This window comes from Chaetodon auriga, chromosome 8 (assembly GCF_051107435.1).
Source record: "Chaetodon auriga isolate fChaAug3 chromosome 8, fChaAug3.hap1, whole genome shotgun sequence".
Classification (NCBI taxonomy): Eukaryota; Metazoa; Chordata; class Actinopteri; order Chaetodontiformes; family Chaetodontidae; genus Chaetodon; species Chaetodon auriga.
The window spans coordinates 15,641,051-15,652,011 of record NC_135081.1 but is presented as its reverse complement, the minus strand read 5'-3'; the positions used below and the strand labels follow the sequence as shown (position 1 = coordinate 15,652,011).

General features: G+C 39.8%; 2 protein-coding genes across 3 annotated transcripts; one reads left to right on the top strand and one right to left on the bottom strand.

Annotated features, from left to right (window-relative positions):
* Window positions 1-68: 68 nt before the first annotated feature.
* Window positions 69-4,924, bottom strand: slc25a40 (solute carrier family 25 member 40). 2 transcript variants are annotated; one of them, XM_076737471.1, is made up of 10 exons: window positions 4,726-4,924; window positions 4,436-4,540; window positions 3,607-3,666; window positions 3,407-3,513; window positions 3,123-3,190; window positions 2,661-2,785; window positions 1,585-1,868; window positions 1,373-1,454; window positions 911-991; window positions 69-820 (listed from the first exon to the last, which is right to left on the bottom strand). In XM_076737471.1, exons 2-10 carry the CDS (start codon window positions 4,533-4,535, stop codon window positions 687-689), a joined length of 1,041 nt encoding a protein of 346 aa, XP_076593586.1. In that variant the 5' UTR covers window positions 4,536-4,540; window positions 4,726-4,924; the 3' UTR covers window positions 69-686. The 2 variants fall into 2 exon arrangements, with proteins under 2 accessions (XP_076593586.1, XP_076593585.1); XM_076737470.1 differs by having other exon boundaries at window positions 4,436-4,536; window positions 4,719-4,844.
* Window positions 4,925-5,422: 498 nt separating this feature from the next.
* On the top strand, window positions 5,423-10,531 carry dbf4 (DBF4-CDC7 kinase regulatory subunit). The gene is made up of 13 exons (XM_076737936.1): window positions 5,423-5,614; window positions 5,773-5,875; window positions 6,473-6,642; window positions 7,142-7,345; window positions 7,479-7,529; window positions 7,618-7,687; window positions 7,802-7,878; window positions 7,994-8,039; window positions 8,204-8,249; window positions 8,337-8,462; window positions 9,095-9,209; window positions 9,331-9,446; window positions 9,613-10,531. Exons 2-13 carry the CDS (start codon window positions 5,824-5,826, stop codon window positions 10,427-10,429), a joined length of 1,890 nt encoding a protein of 629 aa, XP_076594051.1. The 5' UTR covers window positions 5,423-5,614; window positions 5,773-5,823; the 3' UTR covers window positions 10,430-10,531.
* The last annotated feature ends 430 nt before the right edge of the window (window positions 10,532-10,961 follow it).

The following is a 10,961-nucleotide window of genomic DNA, read 5'->3' as shown; positions in this document are numbered from 1 at the left end:
TGTGTAAAGTCAGTGACAGAAAATAATTTCCACAGAAAGTCCAGTCTGTGTACTGAACACTTGAGACGTCACATTCTCAGAGTTTAAATCAGAGTCAGTCTTCTTCCACAGTCTCATGTCAAACTGAAGAAAACACTCATAGCTTTACACTCAGTGGCATGAAATTGGCTTTTTGTGCGTGTTTGTCTCCCTGTCACACACACAGATTCACAGGTCACAGGGAATTACAGTGGAAGTGCAAAAACATCTCCGTGTGGAGGGGGTAAACTGACTTGGAGCGCCACACAGAGGAATAAAATAGACATTAATCTTACATCTCTAATGTAAGGACTTCAGGCACAATGCACATGATCCCAGTGAGACAACCACACGAGGGACCTGGAGAATCACACATTACTAATAAAACTATGGCTGCCATCTGCTGGCTGATAAATGCATCAAAATGCATGTGATCTGATTTCTTTTCACTCACGATCTATAACAATGAACATAAAACCAAAAAGTATTACATTTATAAATAATACTAAAAAGCATTCAACATAAACTTTGATTATCTATGATACCTTGTGGTAATTTTCACTTCCACGTGTGATTGTGTTTTTGGCAACGTAAGCCTTTTCCTTCCAGGTGTAGTCGAGCAGTAGCCGTTGTGGTTTTTGGTTTGAAGAGAAATGACAGGAATTGTATCAGGTGTTGCTGGTCTGCAGCGGCCCGAGTATCCTCTCCTGGTTGTGTTTCCGGAAAAAGGCCTTTCCAGACTCATACGTACTGATCATAATGGCACAGGCCGGGGCCACTTTGATCAGCCTGGGAAGGAAACCTGGCAGAGAGGCCACAGATAAGAGGAGTGATTATGTGACATGTCGTTAGATAACTTTAATGATTCATAAAATATCACAAAAGTACGTACCTGCGAACAGTCCCCTAAAGCCGTCCTGTGCCACAATCCTCCTCATCACACTGAAGGTGAAGGAGGACGCCGGACTGGACACTGAGACGACAACAGGAAATGACACATTAACTTCTGACCACAATGAATACAGTTTCAGTCATGTAGACCTGTGGCTACCAAATGTTTGTGTGACCTCATCCTACAGGCCTGTCAGATGAGCTCAGGAACACTCATCATTTCCAAATGTGTTCATTTTAACTAAGTGTGAACTACTTAACCCATACTCCTTTAGTCCCTTAAGTGCAATGTAGAAAAAAATGATCTTACTCCACCCTAACAGCATCATGTGTAGGTGTTCTGTGGGCTTGGTCCAACTCTTTACACAGCTACCTCTGGTTGGGAAGCCACTTATGTGCAACATTTGCAATCTTAAAGCATTTTCTAATTAAATTAACAATGGAGGGTTAATGCCATAATTACAATTCTTTGCTTGCAGCTCTCCCAGCTCCACCTGCCGTCTCGTTTTAACGACATCAAAAGGTAACGTCACAACAGATGCAAACTGAAAGAAACAGACATACGTATTAATCACTAGATTCATTATTTACCTATGAATTGTGATATTTTCTGTCAAGTTAATCACAAGCCTCATCTACAGGTTGAAAAGCTGAATGCTGTGTAGATGCACTTACAGAGCCAGACAGCGCTCCAGATATGAAGGTAATGGTAAACGTGGGCTCTCTGGTGTTGTACCGTTCACACAGCCAGCTCTTGGTCCTTTCATAATTGTACCAGTACATGGCTGAGAAGGGCACGTCTCGTAAGAGGGTGGGCCCCAAGCCCCGCCACAGAGACCGCCAGCCCTCTGACTGCACTGCAGAGCGGATGCAGTTAGTCAGTTCCCTGTATGACTGCTTCTGGGACTGCAGCTTTGTACGAATCAGCTCCAGAGGACTGATCACCGTCGCTGAACCCACTGACGAACACAGACAGAAAAAACACAAGAGGAAAAGTTCAAAACACAAACACGTCTTCGCTTGCAAAAATGATGCAGACGCAGAGAAAATGCCGTATAAATGATGCTTAGAGTTTAAAAAGCTGAATCCATTTTTCAATTTGGTGGAGCATTTTAGTTGAAAAGAGTGATGTATCTCTTCATGAATCATTGTCAAGAACATTGCGATCATCCTCAACAGCTTTGCTTTATTAAATCGGTTTTTAATGACTGCTCATGGGCAGTTATTAAAAACAGAGCCGAATCAAGTCTGGGTCAAAATGTGTCAGACTACATTTTTCAAAATCAAATCTAGTGGAGGATGAAAACACAGATACTCAGGGCTATAGGGCAAAAAGTATGGGTGGCTGCCCATGAAAATTAATCTGGAGGTGAAACCACCCGTGTTATTAAAATACTGTCATAAGTTAGCCATGCTAGAATGAAGTTATACTCGAATGACTAACAAGATTTTTGTTAAACAGATATTTTACATTCTGTAAACAATAATAATAATAATAGTTGGTGCATTTTATTTGGTTGTCTGTCAAGGGGGACACATCCCCTTTGCCATCTCTAGTTGCTATAACTTCCAGGGAAACACCGGAAGAAGATGTCATCAAACTGCGTCTTTTGTTATCGTTCTGACAGAGAGACCCCTAGTGGCAGAAATTGCATACTGTGCGTTTCAAACTTGTAACACTATCCACAGATACCCTGTGAGAGCTGGAATCTGTCCTGTACTCTTCAGTGACGTGACAGCAGTAAGCTCACCTCTAGCTAAAGCTCCGGCCACGAGAGGAGCCTCCTGAGCGTGGTTTCCCATCCTCACACTCAGCGCTGCACACAGCTGGTCGTAGCATGTGAAGTAGATCATTGTAGCTGGGACTGCCATCACACTGGAGATAGCACAACCAGAAAGTACATCAAAAGTCCATCAAAAATATCCCAGGCAGGAAAAGTCAACCACAAACACAACCCTGATAAATTAATGAGCATCGTGATTTACTTAAGAAAATTCCATTACAACAATACTTAACATAAATCAATATTTGGTAATCAGCCTTCAAGAAAACCTGAGGTGGTTTGCCATTAACTTCAAACAAAAGCACCTTTAGTGAAGTACGTCAGCCACAGGCCAAACAACTGTCGACCTACTGCAGCTGCAGGATAACTCTGCTTTAAGAGGAGAGCAGGCACGATGAAGAGCAACCAGGGACTAAGAGACACACTCACAGGGTCGGAGGCAGACCGCTCCATAAAGCCTTTACTCCTTCACCGCGTATGATCTTGACAAAGGCATCCTGCAGAGATGCAGAGTAGAGTTAGTGCAGGAAAAGCTCTACGCACACGCGCACACACACACACACACACACACACACACACACACACACACACACACACACAAATAGACTCCATCAAGCAAAGCACAAACATGACAGGGAACTAATTCTAAACCTTTCTATTTCATTTTGGTAAACACTGAATATTGATATGCAATATGTATGTGCAATTTTTACCAGTGTGCCATTGAAGTGACCGGGGGCTTTGTACCAGGCCTTGCTGTTGCCGTTTTCACACACACATAAGTGGTCCATCAGTCCATTGCAGTAGACGAAGCATTTCCCTGAAAGATATTTATGAAGTCACATGTGATCATCGAACATTTACTTTATCAATAAGCACAATACTCGACCAATGCAGTTCACATTCATTTTACCTTTAGGGAAGGGATTTTTCTGTGCTTGCAGTCTGATCTTCACAACATCCAAAGGTGTGACTGAAAAAAAGCAAAGACCCGTCACGACAATAAGAACACTGTTAACAATGTTAGCAAATGTGAGGTTTTCTATATAAAACACACCACTCTACACCAAAACACCAATTCTTGTTGTATGTATTTGGATTATTAGTGAAGTGTGTCAGGTGAGGTAAAATGTCACATGACTAGAATTTTCAGAAGTAAAATTGTTTGTTTTTTCTACAATTGAAACCAATAGAATTAATTAATAATCAAGAATTATGTAAAAATAAACCAGTAGCCTAATTTTAGGATTATTCATTTACATCTGAAGTGTACTGGAAATGCTCAGGCAATATATAAATATACTAACGAACATGTATTTGCAATCGGACTTGTAATAGACAACATCCCTGTGATAAATTCCACCTTCATGAACTTTATAACATTCAGTTTTGTTGAAACTGCTTTAGAGGACTTCATGGTGATTTTGGAGGCTGTACTTTGTGGTGCTGTTGAATGAGAGAGGTGTTTTTCTGAGAGACACACTCCTACATAACACATGACAAGTCAACCACTCTTAAACAGTGTATTACTGTATTAGGCTGCATTAGCTTTAGCCAGGTGTCCCTTATAAATTAGTATTTGTAAGTTCATTTTCAAAATGTACTGAACTGAGTAGAAACCAGAACGGGCAAATGATGTGTTGCATCACATGAGCTAAAACAAGTAAAATCACCAGCCTAGTTCTTCCAAAGGAAAAGACTACAACAGGAACATCTGTCATTAGTTAGTCATGGTGTCTCACCAAACAGAGATGTGAGGATTGCTCCAGAGCAGGACGCCACCATCTGCTGGAGTGGAGTAATGTCACCTCTGGCTGAAGAAGCAGGACTTTGAACACTCATTCTGTCTTTTTAAAACACAGAGTTCGACATTACATTTTAATTTACATGTTAGTTATCATGAATACACGAACTTGCTTTGCTAAATGAGCTATTTAGCGGCCACAGAAACGTTGGTTTTGGTTTCCTCCCAGGTGCTGTATCATACTATGTCAAAGGTTGAGTTATCGAATTAGTTTAGCTAACTTCATACCTGCTAAAGCACCTCAGCGACAGCGAAATCTTCCACGAGCACACATTCCACTCAGGTGTTTAGTGTCCCGAAAGTTTGACAGCTGCTACTGTCCTAGACTCTCTTGAAGGAGTGCATTAGTTAAACACGTGTGTATGTTCAGGTGTAGTAACCCCAAGCTAGCTAGTCAGTTTACAGAGCAAACATTATATGATGACATGTTATGCAATATTCATTTCGGCGGAGCACATTCTTGAACTTTTCAAAATTACATGTTACATTATATGCAATAAATAATATAAAAACATTTAGACAAATCGTATATAAACTGTTTTTTTCCTCAAGTAAATACATTTTCAATATAATTCTAATGTATATCTATTTATTTATATTGTCTTTAAAAATGTCGAAACATCACATTCCAACATAAAGAAAGCATTTACCTATTTTTGAGGTTGCCAGGTCTGAAGAGTTACCGTAATACTCCTCCATTTCTAAGTTTCACAAAGATATGGAAAAGATATAAAGTTTATCGACAACAGGCAGTTTCTACTCAAGAAAAATCTGAATTTAATGTAATTATGAAACTTTTATGTGTCGAAATTCGGAACTTTATATTTTTAAACTTGATAGTGGTTAGGTTGCAGGAAAGGCTCAAACATGGCAACGTAAGTTTCGTCTGCCATTGGATTTAAAGCGGGAAAGGTTTGTTTTGCGAAGCAGTGACTTAAAAAGTTTACTACAGCTGGCTAAACATTGTGAAAATCGCTTGCGAATGGCTAATATGAGATAACAAAGGTGCTAACACTGCTTTTGTGCCGTTTAGTAACGTTATCTTATAATAATGTAACGTAAGTTGAGCAAAGAAGCTAGTTCTTGTCTGTCCGCCGAGGAAACGAAACAGTTCACGGTAAGACTGCATTTAAACGGTAGAAACGTGAGTTAAATTGGAATAACGCCGAAACGGCTAACGTTACACTGGTCACATATTACTGTTTAGAAACTTTGTTTGGCGTTCTCTTTCTCTTATTTGTAAATAACCATGTCTTTGTTTAACGTTACACACAGGGGACAGACAAGGACTTCCTGGGGCATGTTGACACTCAACGAAAGACTAAAATGAAGCCTAAACGCACCCAGAAGCATACCGTTACGAGACCCCATTGGCAAGGTGACGTGTTATACTAGATGGTATTTTTTTTTAATTAGCATAGCCTATTGTCCTGTTCTCTACTTTAACCTGAAACGTATCTTAAGATAGTTAACGGTTATTACCATCGCTCACTACTATAAAGATATTTTTTTCGAATTTCGAAGATATCTGAGTCCCAGCTAACGATATCTTCACTTTGTGACTGTCTTCGTGCACAGTCAAGTAACTTTAATAGTTATTTTCTATAGCCCAAAATCACAATTTTGTTGGATTTAGAATCTGTACATTATAGGCAACCCTCTGTACCCCAACCCTTAAGGGTAAGGAACAACATTAGCATAACATTAGTAGCATTAGCATTAGTACATAACACACAGGTGTTAGGTGTAATCAGTTAATGGTTAAAAATAAGCTACTCTGTATTTCTGAAGCTGTAACCATTGAAACTTTGATATTTGACTGGACAAATGACTGATCAGTCACTTGATAGTGATAGGAATGGCTTCATTTGTGGTTGGTCACAGTTAGTTGAGTAGTGACTACTTGCTCAAGCAGTTCAGGTGAGATTACATGTGGGCTCCCTCTCATTATGTGTCTTTACTGTTCACCCTTTAGGGAAAGGCGTCAGTGCTGGTGACAAAGTGGCACCGGGTCAAGCTAAGCCAACATCGCTGGTGTCCTCTCGTGCTCAAATCAAACCATTTGCTGGGAAAGTGTTTTACCTGGATCTGCCATCAAACAGAATAACAGAGACATTGGAGAATGATATCAAAGAACTGGGAGGGGTGAGACAAAAAAGACATTTTCTCTGTTATTTTTTTTTTTTTTTGGCAGTAATCAAGGTTCATTCATATCTCTGTCATCTGCACTGTGTCAGGTTGACATGTCCATGAGGTTACTGAGTCATTACACATAATGTTATTTTGTCTTCCCACAATACCATCCCTCTTTGCCCTGCAGACTTCAGTGACTTCACCCCTACTCAGCATTCTGCATTTGATGTAGACTCTTTTCTGTGGTTGCATTTTATTATTACAGAGTGACATAAGTTAGCCCTTGATCTATGATTATTTTTTGTCTTTATTATGATACTTTTGTATGATGATTGCAAAAAGCTTTTGGTACCTGACAGTTGTTGATACACTTTGACACATTTCATGTAGTACCAAAAATGTATTTAGATTGGACACCCAACCTTGTAGGACACTCCCAACATGATCTGTGTCGCAATTGTGAAGTTGTCCCAAAAAGTCTTATCCTGATTTTCTTGTGTTTGTTTCTCAGACTGTTGAGAAATTCTTCAGTAAGGAAATTAAGTATCTGGTATCCAACAAGAGGGAGGCTAGATATGTGCATTGCCTCAGGCAGGACTCTCCTGTCCCCAGCCCAGACTCTGGACAGAGTTTACCTCACTTTCGCTCAAAGCCACACCGGCCCAGCAGCCACAGGGACAACATCAAAAGCAAGTCTCAGGGCCAAATGGACACAGTGAGTTCACTTTCATCGTTTCATCAACGGCAGTACAGATATGTTTTTAGGTCTATCAGGGCTATTACCTTCTGGAAAATATTTACTGGTTATTAATGTCACATATTTTCATTTTCCGTTCACTGTTTTGCAGTGTGTTACAAGTCGAGGGAAGTCTTTGGTGGAGAGAGTGGTGAAAGAGCAGGTTTGTTAAGTCAACACTAATGAGTTTAGTGAGGAACTGTAATTACCTCTTTTGCTTTCTGTGCTAATACACACTTGTTTGCTTTTAGGAGAGGGTACAAATGAACAAGATCCTGTCAAATGCTTTGGAATGGGGTGTGAAAATCATCTACCTAGATGGTATGTTTTAGAGGGTATATTCGTTTTTGTTACATTACATCAACTGTAGATTATTTGAATGTATAATGTAAATAATGACTTACTCTAGTTTTATTTCTTTTATGTCACTTGCAGATATAATAGCACATGTTCGGAAGAAAAAAAAGGTTGTCAGTCGCCAGTGTCCTGCTACCTCTGCTGTCAAAGCAAGTGTAAGTTTACAGGTTCAAATTCTTCAGTGCATGCTTTTTTAAAATGCACTCATTTGAAGGGTTTGCCATCTTGAAAATGATTGCTTTCTAAGTGCTTTTTCTTCATTCTGTATAGGTCAAAACTGAGTCAGCAGCAAAGCAAGGCTTTCAGAAATGCACGGGTAAATGTTTTTTTATCTAGGACTAAACAAGTTTTCTGAGCTTATGTTGTTATAACCCAGTCTGTCCTTTATTTTTTATTTTTTTGCCAGGAATGAAGTCCATTATGTTTGATGCTTTGTAAATGCTCACATTTCGACTGACAATCATTGATGTTTTTTTCCAGGGGGCCGGATCAGTAAACCGTTCGTCAAGGTTGAGGATTCAAGCAGGTAAGAGACAGTTGGTGAAAAGAAGCTGACATCCGCCTCCAATCTTTGCATGCATTGGCTTTAAAATGTTTCTTTTCCCTTCCAAAGACACTACCGTCCAATCTACCTCACTTTGGAAAACACACCCAAGTTCAACGTGAAGACTGCTCCTCCCTGTAGTCCTTTCTGTGTTGAGGACAAGGATCCTCCTGGGAACAAACAGCGGGGACACAGGTATGGTGCTTCTTTTGTGCTTTGTTTTTAACTAACTTAACATCAGGCCAGCATAGTCTGTCACGCTTCCATAAGGACTTAACATGTTTAAAAACTATGCTTCTCACTCAGAAGTATCAGTTAGCATATTTTAATCACTGGAAATCACCATGTCCCACCTAAATGTCCTCTAAAGGATCTTCAAAGTTATTTTAACAAGCTGAATTTGCACCCAGCTCCTTGTGTATTTTTCAGTGATCTGTATCTAGATCTATAGATCTATATTCATTTCTAATCTTTACTGTGTGGTGAAACCAAAGTCAGTCTTTTGCCACTTTGGAAAATAAAGTAACTAAACACATGTTTGCATGCTGTTTAAAAGGAATGTGTTTTTCACAAATTACTACGCAGGGTTTGCATACTTTTATACACATTTATCTGTGATTCACTCTGACACAATGGGTATCGCTTGAAATTTGAGCAGAATATCAAGTTCTGTGGGCTTGAGAAGTGTGTATCTTCACCATTTGAGTCGGTTCTGCTGGAGTCACCCATCAAAACTAAAAGAGAATGAAACAAAACGCAGAAATACAAACTGTCCTCATCATAGTTTGATTTTATTTGTGCAACCTCTGGACTCCTCGTGGAAACAGAGGTGCGAAAGCCTCAGCCAGTGAAGAGAGAGCACACGCCCGAAAGAAGAACAGAGACAAGAAACGAGGCGGCTACTGCGAGTGCTGTATGATCAAATATGAGAACATTACAATGGTGAGTTTGTTTCACATTTGTAAACGAGTAGCCTCCACTTTGCAGTTGTGATTATCAATGATTAACTGGGTGATTTTTCTTTATTAATTTTTTTAATTCATATATATTTTTTTTTGTTCAGCATCTACAGAGTGAACGTCACAAGGCTTTCTCCAAAAGTGATGAATACTTGGTGGTGGACAAACTGGTTTCAACCCTGCACTGCAATTTCATCCCCATCAAAACTCAAGTTAAAAGGTAATTTGTCACCGTTCCTGTAAAACTTCCGTCAACATTATATTTTCACAAGAGTGAAAAATGCATGTTAATAACTGTAATCTCACTTCGCTAGATTAGTGTTTGCCATCTCTAGATCTTTTATCTGTCTGTTCCTCTCCACTCATCTCTTTTTTCTTTTTTTCAGTGTTTCCTCTGTTCTGATTGCTCCTGGATCACGTGGGAAAACTGAGCTAAGGCACAAGGGAGATCTTGATACCACAGAGATTATTAAAGAAGAGCAGCACTGGACTGTCGATGGGCATGAGGGATCTTATTCAGGACACACTTTAAAAATCAGATCAGTTCTTGCTTCTTCTCCTCTGCATCACAGAAAGGGGGACAGAAGGAGCAATTACACTCACTCAGACAGATCCAAGCACAAATCTCTTGCACATAAACAGCTATGCAGACAGAATTCTCGCACTCAAAAAGCTCTTCAGCCCAGGACAGAAACAGCCCCCTCTAGAGGTGAACGTCTTCCCTCTAGTCCCTCCAGAGTGACTCAGGTTGACCCGCTGGACCAAATAATAATTGAAGACATGAACAGCTCAACTTCTCACTTCCATAATATGAATGGACAGAATGAGGCATCTTCGATAAGCCTTAATGTTATAACAAATCGACAAGAGGACTCTGATAACAAACAGGATTCCTCAGTGTTTGAGGTGGTTAAGGCTGGAAACGCATTGCCTGACAAAATTACTGGAAACAGCCTCTCAGAAGAGGAAGAAGCACACTGTCCTACACAAAGCTTCTCTCCGGTCCGGAAAATACAGCGGAGGATCCGAGTTTATCGACGCAAAAGACGGAAAGTGGACACACACGTCGAACGCGTAAAGTCGAGTGACATTCCTGACAACTCCACACTGAAACTTTGGGAAATGTTTCAGTCAAGTGATGACATGGACGTGGAATTTCTGGGGTTTGAGAGCGAGGAAGGAACAACTGGACTGCAGAAATAAACTGGACTGTTACTGGATTTTGCAGCACTAGAACCAAACCACAGTCTGTGCCAGGGACTGTGTCTTTTCATCAGAAACATCAGATTAAAGATGACAAAATGATCTACAGTGGCTTATTTTATTTATGGGACCAAATTTTTCCCCTTATTTTGCTTTGTATCAGATGAAAGGCAGCTGCTGGTGTGCTGTAGCATTTTGTCCACAGCATTGTTTTTAAGGTACAAAACTTTGAGGGAAACCAGCGTCCAATGACATTTTTAATTCTCTTTTTCGTGGTTTTAGCATGACATTTGGCACATTTTCTTGTGCTGTAAAAAGTGCTTGAAAATATACATTTATTTGATATTTAGATTCTAAAGTCACACAAAGAACAGTGAAAAAGTCTGGAAATTGAAGAAATGTATTCAAAACTACAATATTCCCACAAAGTGTCTTAAATGTGCAAAATGTGGAATCTTGATATTGAGTTGCAGCCCAGTTAGTACAATCTGTATCCTAGTTGTCCCAGTGCTTAAAAACATTTCTAGAAATC

What these genes read in the sequence shown, in the direction of transcription:
- slc25a40 (XM_076737470.1), bottom strand. An exon ending in AATCCTCACATCTCTGTTTG is followed by an intron (nt 3,667 to 4,435) that starts GTGAGACACCAT and finishes GCTTTTTTTCAG; the next exon opens with TCACACCTTTGGATGTTGTG. An exon ending in CTTTAGGGGACTGTTCGCAG is followed by an intron (nt 821 to 910) that starts GTACGTACTTTT and finishes CCTCTCTGCCAG; the next exon opens with GTTTCCTTCCCAGGCTGATC.
- dbf4 (XM_076737936.1), top strand. Translation starts at nt 5,824, where the DNA reads ATGAAGCCTAAACGCACCCAGAAGCATACCGTTACGAGACCCCATTGG. An exon ending in GAAAATCATCTACCTAGATG is followed by an intron (nt 7,688 to 7,801) that starts GTATGTTTTAGA and finishes TGTCACTTGCAG; the next exon opens with ATATAATAGCACATGTTCGG. An exon ending in AACAAACAGCGGGGACACAG is followed by an intron (nt 8,463 to 9,094) that starts GTATGGTGCTTC and finishes TCGTGGAAACAG; the next exon opens with AGGTGCGAAAGCCTCAGCCA.